This window comes from Tupaia chinensis, unplaced genomic scaffold (genome assembly GCF_000334495.1).
Source record: "Tupaia chinensis unplaced genomic scaffold, TupChi_1.0 Scaffold149184_1, whole genome shotgun sequence".
NCBI classification, from domain to species: Eukaryota; Metazoa; Chordata; class Mammalia; order Scandentia; family Tupaiidae; genus Tupaia; species Tupaia belangeri.
In genome coordinates, this window is record NW_006209032.1 from 716,888 (window position 1) to 734,599 (window position 17,712).

Consider the following 17,712-nt stretch of genomic DNA (forward strand, 5'->3'; position numbering starts at 1 on the left):
GCGGGAACGGCCTCATGGAGGTTCGAGAGCACTGAGTGCATGGACGCCTCGAGCTGGTTCTCCCAGTCCCTGACGGCCTCCGAGGGTTCACTGGGCCAGCGGGACTGAGCCATGGCCACAGAGAGCAGAAGGAGGAAGGTCCTCCCCCACAGAGGGGGCAGCCACGAGAGGCTCCCAGACATCCTCATCCCAGGCCCAAGTCTGCTCAAGCCAGCGGTCTTGCTCAGGAAGGAAGTGACTTGGTCCCAGTGCTGGGTCCTCACCCTCGGCACACCTGCTCCATCCCAGAGCACCCAGAGCCTGAAAAAGAAGAGCAGATTCACACTTCAGCATGGTTCCAAAGGCATGCACTACCCCTCCAAACCCTCCCTCCTACCAAAACACAGCTACCTCAAGTTGGCTCAAGCTTCCTGACCTGTGCTTTTCAGTACAGAAGCCACCAGCTATATGTTTACTTAGCACTGGACATGTGCCTAGTCCAGCAAGTGTAAAATACTTTCCAGATTTTGAAAATTTTGTATAAAAAAGAATGTAGCATACCTCATTCATTTTTTTTTTTAAGAGAGATTTTTGCTATAGGGTGTGTGCACTTGCCAGACAGAAAGTAAGAAATCACCCCAGGGGGGATGGCCATGCTACAATCCTCTCTCCTTTATTCTCTTCCCAGGATGTTGGGCACACAAGCACATACTCCCAGCATGAGTTTCAAGCCACTGGGTCCAGGACTTGAACCAGAGTTGACTATGTGGGAGTCCAGTGATGTGACCTTTATGCCATCTGCTGGTCCCTTTCGTTCATATTTTTAAGATATTAATTACACACTAAAATATTCTACATATACCCAGCATATTATTAAATAAAATTTATTAAGTAAATAACAAGCATTAACAAATAATAAAAAAAGAAATCTATTAAACTGGACCCAGCCAGGTGGTAAAGTGCTAAGGGGGCTGGATCCCATATGGCCGACTGTGTGGCTCAAGTCTTGGACCCAGCTTAAAAAACATGTTGTAGGCATATGTACTCAAAATCCTGGGAAGAGAATGGAGGAGGGGATTGTAGGGCGGTCATCCCCCACCCCAGGGCACTTTCTCACTTTCCCCTCTTTCTCTTTGTCTCTGGCAAGCACACTCACCCTATAGCAAAATTTTAAAAGTAATCCTTAAGGAAATCTACTTGGGGCCAGCAGGTGGCATGGTGGTTAAGGGTACTGGATTCCCACATGGCCTACCACGGTTCTAGTCCCAGACCTGGTGGTTTGCTTTCTCATTTTCTTTCTCTCTCTCTCTGTCCCTCTCAGGTCAGATGAAAATAAATAAATAAATAAATGAAAATAATTTTTATGCCAACTTTTACATTTATTATAGATTCTACTTTAGTATCAGAGATTAAATTTTCATCACCAAAAAATGAGAATAACCTTACAGCTACCTACGGTATGGGCTGTGAAATTAATTTCCTTGTATTGCTCTGAAAATATACCCTAGGTTAAGAGAAACTCCGACTCCATCCAAATGTATTATTTAACTGGGATTCTTCAGTCATCTACTGTTAGCTTGATAGTCACTCCTCTTATTTGACCCCAATCAATTAAATGCCAGTGTTTCTCAACTCTTCGGCTAAGAGCGATTTTTTCTCCTACTTCTGTGCACACTGGATTATTCAAAACAATTTTGCCCGAATCAGCCTTGACAGCACTAACTCTCCCTCCTGTTGAAAGGGATCCTATGTTCACCATAAGTACTTCAATCTTAGATAGCTTTTGCACCTTTGCTGCTTTCTTGTCTCCTTCAGTGCTTACACCTAGAAGACGTCTCAGCAAGAAATAGGAGATTTCCAGTTCTGTAAAGATCTCAGGAAGTGCTCCAATTGCACCAAGTACCTGCCCCACCATTCTGTCAGCCCGGCACTTAGTGGGGTCAATTTTTGTTCCAACACCAATAAGTCCCCCTGGAGCAGCATACTGAAGATCATTATGTTCCGCAAAAAGTGATACAATTTTGGAAAAGACTGGCTTACACGTGAGTTTCCCTTCACTATCTTTGGAAACAATACCAGGTCTGACTTCAATCTCCTGGCCCACCTTTAATACTTCTTTTAGAATACTACCACCAGCTACACCCCCCCTTAAGGTCATCAACTTCACAGCCAGCAAAAGAAAGAAATCTACTTAGCAAAAAATATTTTAATTGGAGCCGGCAAGTGGCGTGATGGATAAGGGCAGTGGACTTCCGCAGAGCCTACCGTGGTTCAAGTCCTGGACCTGGCAGACTGCTTTCTCACTTTCTCTCTCATTCTATCCCTCACTGGTCGAAAACTTAAAAATAAGCAAATAAAGTTAAATAAAATAATAATTTAAAAAATACTTTGACTGCCAGAGAGAGTGCAGACTCATCAGAGACAGATGGGGGTGAGAGGTGTGGCTCAAGTCTTGGACCCAGCTTAAAAAACATGTTGTAGGCATATGTACTCAAAATCCTGGGAAGAGAATGGAGGAGGGGATTGTAGGGCGGTCATCCCCCACCCCAGGGCACTTTCTCACTTTCCCCTCTTTCTCTTTGTCTCTGGCAAGCACACTCACCCTATAGCAAAATTTTAAAAGTAATCCTTAAGGAAATCTACTTGGGGCCAGCAGGTGGCATGGTGGTTAAGGGTACTGGATTCCCACATGGCCTACCACGGTTCTAGTCCCAGACCTGGTGGTTTGCTTTCTCATTTTCTTTCTCTCTCTCTCTGTCCCTCTCAGGTCAGATGAAAATAAATAAATAAATAAATGAAAATAATTTTTATGCCAACTTTTACATTTATTATAGATTCTACTTTAGTATCAGAGATTAAATTTTCATCACCAAAAAATGAGAATAACCTTACAGCTACCTACGGTATGGGCTGTGAAATTAATTTCCTTGTATTGCTCTGAAAATATACCCTAGGTTAAGAGAAACTCCGACTCCATCCAAATGTATTATTTAACTGGGATTCTTCAGTCATCTACTGTTAGCTTGATAGTCACTCCTCTTATTTGACCCCAATCAATTAAATGCCAGTGTTTCTCAACTCTTCGGCTAAGAGCGATTTTTTCTCCTACTTCTGTGCACACTGGATTATTCAAAACAATTTTGCCCGAATCAGCCTTGACAGCACTAACTCTCCCTCCTGTTGAAAGGGATCCTATGTTCACCATAAGTACTTCAATCTTAGATAGCTTTTGCACCTTTGCTGCTTTCTTGTCTCCTTCAGTGCTTACACCTAGAAGACGTCTCAGCAAGAAATAGGAGATTTCCAGTTCTGTAAAGATCTCAGGAAGTGCTCCAACTGCACCAAGTACCTGTCCTACTATTCTGTCAGCCCAGCACACAATGGGGTCAATTTTTGTTCCAACACCAATAAGTCCCCCTGGAGCAGCATACTGAAGATCATTATGTTCCGCAAAAAGTGATACAATTTTGGAAAAGACTGGCTTACACGTGAGTTTCCCTTCACTATCTTTGGAAACAATACCAGGTCTGACTTCAATCTCCTGGCCCACCTTTAATACTTCTTTTAGAATACTACCACCAGCTACACCCCCCCTTAAGGTCATCAACTTCACAGCCAGCAAAAGAAAGAAATCTACTTAGCAAAAAATATTTTAATTGGAGCCGGCAAGTGGCGTGATGGATAAGGGCAGTGGACTTCCGCAGAGCCTACCGTGGTTCAAGTCCTGGACCTGGCAGACTGCTTTCTCACTTTCTCTCTCATTCTATCCCTCACTGGTCGAAAACTTAAAAATAAGCAAATAAAGTTAAATAAAATAATAATTTAAAAAATACTTTGACTGCCAGAGAGAGTGCAGACTCATCAGAGACAGATGGGGGTGAGAGGTAGGAAGCACCCCCCCCACCGTGTGGCATGGTCACACTGCAATCTCTACTCATTTCTCCACCTGTCAGGATTCGGGGCCGATACATGCACAGAGTATTCTATTCCTCAAACCAGGATATCAAAAAACCTTAAACATTAAAAGAACAAAAACAATAAAAAAACTGAACTTTTTTTTTAAAGTTTATTTATCCCAAGAGTGAGACAGAGAAAGCACCCTCCACAGGGTCTCAACACTGCAATCCACTCCCGATGATGGGCACGCACACGCAGTGACTCAGGGAGGTCTCCGTATTCAAGCTGGTAGCCTTTCCACGTGGGCTAGGACTACACAGCATCACGTTTTACCACTGCACCAACATCCAATCCCCACTGTCACCACTCTTGTTCAACATAGTGCTAGACATTCTAGCCAGTGCAATAAGGCAGGAAAACAAAAGGCACATAGATAAGAAAAAAACACACACCTTCCTTTTTCGTAGATGACATGATTATTTATATAGAAAATCCTACAAAATTGGGGCCAGCAGGTGGCATGATGGTTAGGGTGGCTGAATTCCCACATGGCTGATCATTGTTTGAGTCCCGGATCTGGCAGCTTGCTTTCTCACTTTCCTTCTCTCTCTCTGACTCTCTCCAATCAACTTCAAAAAAATAAAATTTAAGGGACCAGCAGTTAGCATAATGGCTATGTCGCTGGACTCCCACATAGTTGACCGCGGTTCGTGTCCCGGACCCGGTGGCTTAAAACTCACACCGGGCGCGTGTGCATGCGTGCCCAAGATCCCAAGAGGAGAATGGAGGAGAAGGGATTGCAGCGTGGCTATCCTCCCTAGGGGGTGATTTCTCGCTTTCTATCTCTCTGTCACTCTCTCTGTCTGGTGAGTGCACGCACCCTATAGCAAAAACCTCTAAAAAAAATTAAAAATAAAAATAAAAATAAATTTTAAATTAAAAAAATAAATAAAATTTTAAAAATTATAATGACAATGGATAAAATTAAATAATTATTTTAAAAAACAAAGAAAATCTATGAAAACTCCTAGAACCAATAAGTGAGATAAGGGAGTTCAGCAAGGTCACAGGGTACAAAATAAACATTCAAAAAACAATTCTATTTCAATAAATTGCAATGTGCATGTGGATATAAAAATTTAAAAACACAATGCTACTGGGATCAGCAGATGGCATAATGGTTACATCGCTAGACTCCCATGTAGTCAACCACAGTTTGAGTCCTGGATCCAGCAGCTTAAAACTCATGCCAGGTGTATGTGCATGTGTGCCCAAAATTCTGAAAGGAGAATCGCAAAGAAGGGATTGCAGTGTGGCTATTCCCCTGGAGGGTGATTTCTCGCTTTCTGTCTGTCTGGTGAGCACACACGCCCCATAGCAAAAGTCTGTCTCAAAAAAAAACAACAACCAGCAGATGGTGTAATGGCTACATTGCTGGACTCTCTTGTAGTCGACCGCGGTTCGAATCCTAGACCTGGTGGCTTAAACTTATGCTGGGTGCATGTGCATGCATGTCCAAGATCCCAAGAGGAGAACAGAGAAGGGATTGCAGTGTGGCTATTCCCCTGGAGGGTGATTTCTCGCTTTCTGTCTGTCTGTCTCTCTCCGTCTTTCTGGTAAGCACATGTGCCCTATCGCAAAAAACAACAAAAATGCTATTTAAATTACTCAAAAAATGTATAAATACTTAAGTGCAAGTCTAACAAAACATGTATAAGACTTCTTTGCTAAAAAAAACACTCTTTCACACTGGTGAAAGATAACAAAGACGATCACAACTGTGAGACATACTGTGCCATGGACTGGAAAAAACACAGTAAGCACAGTCCTGCCCAAATCAATACACAGGTTCTGTAATGGGCGAATAATGACCACCCAGAAAAGAGTAGGCCCTAATCCCTGGAACCTGTAAAGGTTATTTTTGTAAGGAAAAAAATGTGTATTTGAAAATGGTATTCGGGGCCGGCAAGTGGCATGGTGTTAAAGGTGCTGGACTACCATATGGCCGACCACGGTTCAAGTGGTGGCTTGCTTTCTCACTTCCTGTCTCTCTGTCTCTCTCTGATCAAACTGGAAAATAATAATGACAATAATAAATAAAAAAGTTAAATAAAATAATTCTTTAAAAAAAAAAAAGAAAGAAAATGGTATTAAATCATCTCAGGGGTTGATTATCTGGGATGGACCAAAAATTGAGTATCAATTGTCACAGAGAAATAATACACACAGAGAAGGGGATATGAAGGCTGAGGCAGACTGGGTTATATACAAGGAGAGGGACAGGGGATGTGAAATCTGAGGGAGAGACTGGAGCAATGTGGCCACAAGCCAAGGACTGTCAAGGTATGCCAGTGAATGCCAGCAGCCAACGGAAGCCATAAGAAGCAAGAAATGGATTCTTACCCAGAGCCTACGGAGCAAGCTCAGCACTCGCCAGCAAGCACCTTGATTTTGGACTTCTGGTTTCCAGAACTGTATGAGAATAAATGTGTGTATTATTTTAAGCCATTCAGGTTGTATTTAAAAAAAAAAAAAAAAAAAAAAGATAACAGCAGCCCTAGGAAACTAATACAAGGTTTAACACAATTCACATCAAAAACCCAGGAAAAAAAACTCTGTATTTTTGGTAGATATGGACGAGATTATTCTAAAATTTATATGGAAAGGCAGAGGAATTAGAATAGTGAAAAACATTTTGAAAAAAGAATAAAGAGGAACTATTTTTCCAAACAAGACTCGTTACGTAGCTCGAATAATAGGAATTAGTGGAAGGTCAGACACATAGATCAATGGGACAAAATAGACAACCAGAAATAGACTTACACAAATCTGCCCAACCTGGTTTGTTTTGCTTTGTTTTGTGCTCACAGGGGTGGGGGTGGGAGGGTAAGAAAGCACTAAGCACCAACCCCTCAGCCATGGGGAATGGTCAGGCTGCACTCCCTTCTGTCAGGGTTTGGGCACACATGTACACTCGCCCAGCATGTTTTTCAAGCTGTTGGTCTCAGACTGGAACCACAGAGTCGAACACGTGGGATCCAGCTGCCTTAACCACTACACCACGGACGAGGTTGACAATGGTGCAAAAGTTCCATGGGGGGAAATCTGCCTTTTCAAAAAATGGTGTAACCTAGGTATCCTCTGATGGGTAAATGATTAAACAAACTATGGTATAGCCATACCATGGGATAAACAAGCAATAAAAAGGGATGAACTACTGACACACTCAACAACCTGGATGAATTTCCGAGGAATCATGCTAAGAGAAAATGAAAAAATGGGGAGGATGCAGACTTTTTAGCTTCTCCCTACATCTTTATGCTTTAGTTTATTTACTTTTCTACTTCTTAGACCTGGTTGATCTTTTACTTTTCTAATCTGAGTCTCGACTTTAAAATTCTCAGCTTATTTGAAAACAGCCGCAGCTATGAGACACACCCTGCCCTAACAGGAGAATAAGCTCAGTCTGCTATCTGTGGACACATGACGACACGGAGGGTCTGTTTCATGGGCATGACTAAGTGCTCTGCATTTAGCAGGCAGGCAATGTTCGGGGCACAACTCCAGCTACTATGTATTGGATTTTCCATGCTCAGGGAGAAAAAAATCTTTTTGCAATTGAGCAAAAAGCATCCTTGTATCTTTCTAATGCTGGCTTCCTATGAACCAGGGTCATGCCTGCCTGAGCTAGGAACGTGGTAGGCTGCATGCACACACATGTACTGGGTGTCCAGATACAGGTGTACCTGTGGAAGGGTTCTGCAATGACAGAGCACATGCACACATGAGAGGAGGAGAGCCAAGGTACACACGAGCACCCAGCAATGGGACCTGGACACGTGCACTTATTCCTTCGCTCCTCCATCCCGTCAGGATGCTGGGCATGGGCACGTACCCAGAGAGTTTTTCAAGCCGCCAGGTCAGGATTGAAACCCGTCAGCCAGCTCCTGGACAGCACTTACCCCTGCACTATGGGCGGGCCCTCTGGAAGGACTGCTTTACATGCAGTCTCATGCTCACGTGGCCATCTGAGATGGAGACTGCAGAGATCCTCCAGCTTGTTTTTCAGGGCTCAGGGCCCAAAGAGAGCACTAAACTAAACCAGTCACACAGAGCAGGCAGTCCAAATATGGTGGGAGGAGAGGGCACACAGGAACTGAGAGACTCTAGCCAGACCACCCAGTTCTCCTGACACAGCCACCTACCTAACACCTCTCTCTCTCTCTCTCTCTCTCACACACACACACACACACACACACACACAAACACACACACGCTTTACACCTTCTGGAACACTGGGAAGTGCTCAAGGCAGCCCAAGAATGTCTCTGCCGAACTCACCCCACTCACCCCATCTGGATGACAGGAGCCGCCAAAGTTCCCTACTGAAACGTGAGGAGGGAGCGAGGAACTGAGTCCTCTGTGCCAGCACTCAGCATGGCACCTGCAACTGAGTCCTGCACTCTCAGCACTGTCCCAGACCCCACTGAACCCACCTCTGTGACGAGGGATCTTCCCAGGGCCATGGTGCCATCCCTGACTCTCTGAATATATGTCCAACAACACACCCACACCAACACAAACACACACACGCTTTACACCTTCTGGAACACTGGGAAGTGCTCAAGGCAGCCCAAGAATGTCTCTGCCGAACTCACCCCACTCACCCCATCTGGATGACAGGAGCCGCCAAAGTTCCCTACTGAAACGTGAGGAGGGAGCGAGGAACTGAGTCCTCTGTGCCAGCACTCAGCATGGCACCTGCAACTGAGTCCTGCACTCTCAGCACTGTCCCAGACCCCACTGAACCCACCTCTGTGACGAGGGATCTTCCCAGGGCCATGGTGCCATCCCTGACTCTCTGAATATATGTCCAACAGCCATGGCAGCCAGGGTGAGACAGGCACGATCCACCCTCAGCCTTAGAAGCCCTACCCCAGAGGGCAGAGAACCTGTGAAGTGTTAACGCCTGCCCTGCGCCTGCGAGGCCAAGACTGCCTGCTGGGACACTGCTATCCCGGAGCAGCCACGAGCAGCCACTCAAGCCCGCTCCCACTTTTGGTAGAAACCTGCACTCCTGCCTCACCTGAAACAGAGCCCCACAGCACCCTAGATTCTAACCCCATTCCCTTCCTGGGCCAAGCATACGATCAACACCTAACAGCACCACTGAGGCAGCACGCCCGCAGCGTTGGCTGGGGTAGAGGAAGAGGTCTGAGCAAAGGGCCTCCACCAGGCTGCTGGGGAGCAAGCCCCAACAATGGAAGGACAGTCTGGTAAGATCAAGGAAGCCAGGCCTGAGACTTGCTGCAGGGAGCCACCTCCACTCAGAGCTAGCTGGGTGCAGCCAGCAAACCCCGATATCTGCAAACACCCAGGCCAATGCTCCCTTTCCCCCAGCAATGATTCCCCAGGGTCTCTCAAGCGATGGATAGAAGTTAACAGTTTCTAGTAGGGCCTGAAAGGTGGTGTCCTTCAGTCAGCCCACACTCATAACAGTCACCCTGGATATAGGTGCACTTCACATACACTAGGTCCGTCATTGAGAGCATTACAGGGACCAGCAAGGACCCCAGGCATCTGTGGCAGGGCTTGGCAGGAAAAGACCCTTCTGGCCCCCTTTCTGTCACCAACACCAATTCCTATAGAGATGTAACTGAAATGTGTCACTTGATCGGGAGCACAGAGAGTGGTCCATGAAGCAGCAGGCCCTCATGACCCCATTCTGTCCAGCCTTACACACCTGGGGAGTAGAAGGAGCCCCCCTAGAGTGCCCACTCCAGGAAAGCAGCAGCTCTGGGCCACTCAGGCCACCTCCCCAGGGCCAATGAGTGCTCCCCGCAAGCAGGGGGCTCAGTTAAGATGTGCTTTCCACTCCATAAATGTGAGGAACAGGTGTATACACAGCGCCAACTCAATTCGCAATAAACTTAACGGCTCCTCATACATAGAAAAACTTCACAGAGAAACTTGCAGACAACTTCACCCAAAAACTGAAGAAAAATAAAGCTACTAATTTTTACTTCCCAAGAATGAAGGCAAAGTTTGAAACTCAACCCATCATTAACTGCACAAAACGAGGCAAGGGGACCCCAGCTCCCCCTGACCTCCACAACCACATTAGCGCTTAAGCTGTCAAACTGCTACCGTTTGCCATAGTAATTAAAGCATTTAAGGATAATGGGACTTTCATTTTAAAATCAGGCTAAAATAATAAGTCCACGTCCCTGTTTTAAATGGTTTTACAAAAAGTAAAAAGCAGAAAGCTTATCTAAAACAACCACTTTAGATTCTACCAAACCAAAAGGCTTTTGTCCAGGCACAAAAGTTAAAAATTAAATATTAACTGTAAGTCTAACATTAAGCAAAAACAATTTCTGGAGCATTAACCAGCTTAAAACAGCTCAATCTGATGGCCAACAGGATATACTCAACACGGTGGAAACAATGGTATGAAGTCACTGTTTATCTGGGCCCCCAGCACCAGAAAGACCGGCAGATTTCTCTGCTTCCGGTTACAAACGGGCCTTCTTTCACTCCTAGCATGTGAAGCTAGATCACTGGTGAAGATTCAAGATCGCACCTAAAATCTCTCAGCTCAGGAGACAGATGAGGTTTCCCTGACACGGGTTAAGTTCCTCCCTGGCCTACAGGCGCCACGGGAGTACCGCCAGCAGTGTGCAGACAGCCCCTGGAGGACCAACCAACGGGGCCAGGGTCACATACACAGCACGGTTTAAAGGTAAAAATCCGTGGGACGAAGAGTTACTACCTCTGAGGAGCAAGTGCTCCACAACAGTCTCTCGACAGAAAAGCAGCTGTGAACACTTCTCTCGTTTGGAAAATGACTGCAGGTTCTTGATCGCAGATACTACAAGGGGCAGGGTTTCTGCTCGCGGTGGTTTGTGTTTTCAGTTTTCTCAGCCAAGGCGGGAAGGAAAAGCAGAGGTTTAACACCGGGTACCAAGTTAACTAGGTGCAAACATCCTAGAGAAGAGGGGAAAGACAAGGTTCGAAAGTAGAGGCTGAAAAGCCATCCTCCACTGGCCATGGATTTCCACCTGAGTAGATTGTTAACGTCTTGTGTGATCTGGCTCACTGAGGAGCAGCTGGCTCAGTCCACACTCCACTGAACTCCAAACGCTGCGGTTAAACATTACTCACTTCAAAACTGTTAGGGTGGTAAATTTTACATGGTGCTTTTTACAATTAAAATTTTTCTTTCAAAATGTTTAAGATGGCATATTTTGTGCTGTGCACATTTTGCCACAGTAAGTAACTATTTTAGGAAATGTTACTACAAGAGTCACAACAATCAGACTTCAGAAACAAAACACATGGGAAGCCTTACGGTGCACGGCCGCGATGCGTGATCCACTGTTGTTTTTTTTTGTTTTTTTTTTTTACTTGCTAGAGGGTGTGTGCACTGGCCAAAGACAGAGAGTGTGGGAGAACGCACCCCCGAATGGGCACAGTCATATCACAATCCCTTTCTACATCCCATCGGGACTCTGAGCACGCTGGCACACGCATGTGTACTTTTGAAGCCGGCTGGCTCCCTTCACCATTAGGCTACTCGGCCAACCAAGGCCCAGTCTTTTTTTTTTTTTGGAGAGGTTTTTGCTATAGGGCGCATGCGCTCGCCAGACAGACAGAGACAGAAAGTGAGAAATCACCCCCCAGGGGGATGGCCACGACCACAATACCCTCTCCTCCATTCTCCTCTCGGGATCCTGGGCACGCACACACATGTGCCCGGCGTGAGTTTTAATCCACCGGGTCTGGGACGCAAACCGCAGTCAACAACATGGGAGTCCAGCAACATAGCCATTACGCTAACTGCTGGTCCCAAGGCCCAGTCTTTTCATACCCAAAGCCCAGGTGGGGCACTGAGGACACAAAGGGTAAGCTAAGCTCAAAAACAAGACCGAGCCTAACCATTCACTTGGCTTCAGCAGCTGGAGTGGGAGGTGAGGTGGAGATGGAGCTCAGAGACCTAGAGAGGTGAGTGGCCAGCCTCCGCAGAACCCGGGTGGGATCCTCGCACCATGGGGCACCCAAGAGCCCAATTAAAGCAAACCACAATTACCTCCGGACAGCCTAACAACTATCACTTCAGTGCATAGTTACCTGTGCAAGGTGTGAGGCTTCACATGCTATGCATGAAGTCTTTCCAAATTTCATATGAAAAGATTCGGTATGATTCACATACAGTATTAAATCATGAAACACGAGTGATAATAAACTAAGTATTCACGTAAATATAAACAAGTGTTTACCAAGTAGAAGCTCACTGGGAATTAAAAGCTGCCTTCAGACCTCCCCACGGCTACATGGCACCAAGGGGTGGTATGGGGTCACTATGGGATGATGGGTGCATGCTGGGGCCCAGGCTGGGCACCAGGGGTGGCCCTGAGAAGAGAAGGAGGTGGGACCAGCAGTTAGCGTAATGGCTATGTTGCGGACTCCCACATAGTTGACCACGGTTCGAGTCCCGGATCCGGTGGCTTAAACTCACGCCGGGCACATGTGCGTGCGTGCCCAAGATCCCGAGAGGAGAATGGAGGAGAAGGGATTGTGGCGTGGCCATCTCCCCTGGGGGGTGATTTCTCGCTTTCTGTCTCTCTGTCTCTTTGTCTGGCGAGCGTACACGCCCGATAGCAAAAACCTCTCCAAAAAAAAAGAAGAGAAGGAGGTAAGAGGGCCACTCGGGGTCCTGGTGGGATTTACTCTGCTGGTGGGATTTGCTCTGCTGCTCTCTCCCCCAACAGACATCTGCAGAGCACAGGAAAGGGCTCCCACTAAACCCCCAAAATGATTCACCAAGCATAAAGGCAACGATAACCCGATTTCACACTTTGAAGTTAAAAGCTGAGCGTTTTGATATTTCTTCCATTAGATTACAGAAGATTAAAAGTAAGTGCCATGGCTCAAAACTAATATGCTAATCTGGCTTTGATGAATTAAGTTTAAAAAAAGGCATGTTGGCTGCTGGCCTTCCTGACCTAATTGGCTAATCAGACTTCAAAACAGAGAAGTGGGATGAAATGTTAGGGTGGCCCCGGCCCCAGGCTCCCTACTCGGGCCCCTCTTACTGCAGCTCTTGGCCCCGCCAGCAGCTGTGTCTACAGGGCTGGGGGTTTTTCACACTCACCCTAAGGTGCTGCCACACCAAGAGTTTACCTCGGCAAATCTTCAACCTTCCCTCTTTACAGTTCTGACCTGCCTCTGGCCACATTCTTGGTTTTAGCCACACTGTTAAGGGTCGACCAAGAACATTCATTCCCTGCCAGAGACAGCCGGGTCAACACGCTTTGTTTATCACAAGACAAGACAAAACTAGCGTGCACTCCCTTCTGCTCAGGTTTTCCTGTTAGAATTCCTTCCCCCCAGACAGCTCCGCTTGGCCCTTTGACCTGCTTCAACCTGGCCACAGCGGCGAATTCTAAACAGGCACAAACTTCCCTGGTAGGTTTCGGGAATACACCTCCAAAAGCTGGGGTGAAGCAGCCAAGAGTCGTCCTTGGACACTTGGGATCCCTGTCCTCCAAGACTAAGGCCACTCGATGGCCAGGTGGTGGAAGTGGTGGCCAGGCCAATGCAGGGCAGGACAGGGACACCTGCCACGCCCACCCTCAGGTCAGGCTCATCTAGAGGGGCGTCCGAGAGCACCCACTCCCAGTGAATTGGCGAGGGCGAGGCTCCGGCGCCAGGCCTGCCAGCTCCCACGTGCTGGCCTTCCCTCCCCTGCAGGATGCCAGACTGCCCTTTAAGGACTTCAGCACAGGTGGAGAAAGTGCCCAGCTCAGGCACCTCTGCACCACGGAAGACACGAAGGCCATCGCGGCCAAGCACCCTCCTCTCCTCCAAGCCTCAGCTCCTCTCCAGCTGCTGTCAGCTAGACTGGATTTACACGCGGGTTAACACGCCGGAAGAAATCCTTGTAGACACCCATTCTTTCACTTCCTGCTGTCTCCACTGCCTCCTTCCGCAGTCTTTGATCATTCCCGCAGCACAAAAGAAAAAGTGGGTTTCCACTCTGTTGTAATTATTTGGAAATTAATTCCTGCATTTTAGAGCCAACGGATTAAAAATTAAAAGCAAAAAGGGATAAGGGAGTGATAAATGCAAGAGATCTTCAGTCTTATCAAAGGGGTGCAGCTATGATTTACAGGCTCCCGAGTACTGGGTAAAGCAGCAGCTACAAAGCTCTTTGCAGCAGCGGCCCCAATCTGCCGACGCACGCAAAGCGTGGCCTGCTCCTTCCCAACAGTCCTGCATCTCCTGGATTTCGAACCTGGGCCACTGGCAGGCAAGTACCAGCCCAGGGGGACAGAGATCCTACCAGGCCACAGCTTAATTTTTCAGACACTTGATCTTCACTTCTAAGGAATTGTCAGTTAGTTTCTAACATAAGCACAAAATTCCCTCCCCACCTCCCACTCTCAGCCTGAAACCGTGCAGAGTGCCCAAGATCCGACAGCCTAGAGAAGTGAAGAAGGGACTGTGGCATAACCAGACCCTGGAGGGGGTACACTTCTCTCTCTCATACTTGCAATGAAGTCTTTTATCATAAAGGAAAAATTTTTTAATTTCCTTCCCAATCACTATATAAATCTTTATTTGTTCTAGGACCTATTTATTTATAAGACCCCTCCTTTTTTTTTTTTTTTTTGCCAGGGGGCACATGCATGTGAGCGAGAGAGAAACAAGAGACAGAGAGAGCACGCATGCATGCACCAGTAGGGCATGGTCACACCAAAATCCTTTCTCCTCCATTTCACTATCCCATCAGGACTATGGGAATACACACACACAGTAAGTTTTTCAAGCTGCAGGGCTGGGATTGGAACCATGGTTAGCCACGTGGGATCCAGCTCCCAATGCACAATACTTAAGCACTGTGTTCACGGTCAGCCCAACGCCTTCTTGTATAAATGGAAGTTTCATTTTGTCTCCTCGTACATCCATCCAGTGACTTAAATTTCTATGGTCTTGCTATAGTGCACATGCCCTATCGCAAGAATCTCTCAAAAAAAAAAAAGTAAGAATCAGAAGTCTCCTCTTTGCAGGGATAAAAACTCTCTGTGAAGGGTTCCATGGTTACATGGTCCCTTATGGGCTGGCCCCTCAAAAAGCCCTGGGGACAACCACTCCTACCTGCTCAGAACTTTCTTGGGTTAGTAATGGGGGGGACAGGAAGGCACACAAAAAAGGTCACGGACCAAAGACAGAGTGCCAGCAAATTAGATGCAGCTGTGACCTCAGACGAGGGCACCCGGCAGAACTTAACAGGCCAAACAGGGCTGGCCTCAGTCCCTACCCTTGTCCCTCCACCCAGTTACCCTTGGCAACATTCCATGTGGGAGAGTAGAAGGGGCAGAAATGGCACAGTCAGGGCAGCAGCCAAGGGGGGCTGGGGGGTGCCCTCGGTACCCCACCAAGTCACTCCTCCTAGAGCAGAAATAGCTGCTGGGCTTGAGGCATGTCTCACTCCACCAAGAAGACGGTCAGAGAACAGCAGTACTCAGTCTCGACCTCTGTGGGGTGTGACCTCCGTGGAGTGCGACCTCCGTGGAGTGCGGCCTCCATGGAGTGTGACCTCCATGGGCTGTGGCGTCTGTGGGCTGCCTCCTGGAGCTCACTGATGGTTACTGCCCAAGCAGCATCCCATCCTCCACCCTGCCTGAAAGTGTAGGGGGAACCACAGGCAGGGAGCACCCGCCGGGTCTGCACCAGCCCTGGGTCATTACCTGCTATATTCAGCAAATGCCGGAGGGAAACCTAGACTAAAAATACAGCATGTTTACCAGTTACCAGGAGCATCTGACCAGAGAGTTGGAGTTTGCTGTTTTTATGTTTTTAATCAAGCTGTCTTCATAAACTCACAACCTACCAGGCGCCTCAAAAGAAAAAAAAGAAAAAAAAACACTCGAGCGCTTCTCTGGCAGGCCTAAGCAGCAGGAAGTTCCCCAGCAGGTTCCTCGCGGTTTCCACCCTCCACACCCCAAAGACAGTGCTGCTGAGACCTCAAACAGCAGCTTCCGGGAGGGACAGTCTATCCCATAAGATAAAGCACGGCTGATTCAAAGAAGGCTAAGTTAGAGTTTGTAAATCTACTTTCCAGATTACTTGAAATTCACCCAGGATCCCAAGTATTTTTGCTTCTACAGACAGATCACCAGGTATCGACCCTGACACTGACAAGGGACCAATGATGTGACAAGCCTCATCTCCAGAGGCGTCTAAGACTCAGCAAGCACCTCCAGCAGGACCTGTGTGCACCTGGTCTGGTCACTTCCGTGTGGCTCGTGTCCTGCTGGGCGACTCCACGGCACGGGGCATAGCACGTGGGACCATGCCCCGCACCGTGGGCCTGGACACAGCAGGCTCCACTTGGAAGCACTCTGAGGGCCAGGGAGCATGTTCTGCTTCATCTGCCCACCAGGACCTCAGGTGTGGCTGCCCTCTGCGTGCAGGACAGGCAAGAGGGCGGCCAGCACAGAGGTCCTAGCACCCCGGAAAGCAGCACAACCGCAGACACGCGTGTGACATGGTAACGGCTTTTTATTGGCCAACAGGTCTTGTTTTCACTCGTACACCTAAGTCTGTCCTCAGAACCCGTTTTCTAGGTAAATACAGAATGCAAGAACACCAGCTACAACAGCGAGCGGCAGCGAGAACAGAGATAACCTAGGCAAACATGGTGTTTGCGTCCCTCTTTGGATGAAGGACACCAAATATCACTGAAATGCCTGTTTGCTTCAGCAAGAATTGCTTTTTTCTTTCTCCATAAGCACCTTGCTCTAATAAATGCACAATATATATATTTTTAATTTGCCATAGGGCTTGGGGTTTGTCAAAGACAGAGAAAGAGGAAGTAAGATGTCATCCTCCACGGTGATGACCCACTCTCTCGGGATTTAGGGCACGCACGCACAAATGCCTGAGTGTTTTTCGAGAAAGCCGGGACCAGGACTTGAACTGTGCAGTTGGCCACGGAGAATCCAGCACCTCCACCATCAGGCTACCAGCTACCCATGTACTTAGTAGCAGATGCTGCCCTACTTCCCTCCCTTTCTCCTCTTCAATTCTGATTGTTTCACTGTTTCAATCTCTTCACAAGAAAAGTGCTTACCGTGGCTAGATCCCACATGGCTGACAGCATAGTTCAAGTCCAAGACCCGGCAGCTTGAAAAACACACTGGGTGCAAGTATGTGTGTGCCCCAAATCCCGAAAGGAGGGAGAAGTGTGGGGGGAATTACCCCGTGAACGTCCCTCATGGGGAGGTGCTTTCTCATTTGCTCTTTCACTCTCTGTCCAGCAAGTACATGCACCTGCTAGCAAATTTTATTTAAAAACGAAATACACAATCAAGTATTTAGGAGTAGAGGCTGGCAGGTGATGTGGTGGTTGAGGTGCTAGACTTCCACATGGCCGATGATGGTTCAAGTCCCAGGCCTGGCTGCTTGTCTTCTCACTCTCTCTCTCTCTAGTCAAATTAAAGAATAATAATAAATAAATAATTTTTAAAAGAAGTATTTAGGAGTAAAGGGGCTTGATGTCTGCCAATTATTTGTATCAATAGATGGTTCAGAGGAACCAGCAGTTAGCATAATGGCTATGTCACTGGACTCCCACGTAGTCAACCGTGGTTCGCATCCTGGACCCAGTGGCTTAAAACTCACGCCAGGCGCGTGTGCGTGCGTGCCCAAGATCCCGAGAGGAGAATGGAGGAGAAGGGATTGCGGCGTGGCCATCCCCCCTGGGGGGTGATTTCTCGCTTTCTGTCTCTCTCTGTCTGTCAGGTGAGCGCACGCGCCCTATACCAAACG

At 47.4% G+C, this 17,712-nt stretch overlaps 1 protein-coding gene and 2 pseudogenes across 1 annotated transcript in view; all 3 read right to left on the bottom strand.

Annotated features, from left to right (window-relative positions):
• Positions 1-6,348, bottom strand: part of DAG1 (dystroglycan 1) — a 30,302-nt gene extending 23,954 nt beyond the window's left edge. The window contains exons 1-2 of the mRNA XM_027769308.1: positions 6,280-6,348; positions 1-300 (exon numbers count right to left, since the gene is read on the bottom strand). Coding sequence (XP_027625109.1) covers positions 1-188 — 188 coding nt within the window. The 5' untranslated portion in view covers positions 189-300; positions 6,280-6,348. The remainder of the gene's footprint in view (positions 301-6,279) is intronic.
• LOC114006614 (eukaryotic translation initiation factor 2 subunit 3 pseudogene) lies at positions 1,538-2,642 on the bottom strand (annotated as a pseudogene).
• LOC114006615 (eukaryotic translation initiation factor 2 subunit 3 pseudogene) lies at positions 2,984-13,718 on the bottom strand (annotated as a pseudogene).
• Between the last annotated feature and the right edge of the window lie 3,994 nt (positions 13,719-17,712).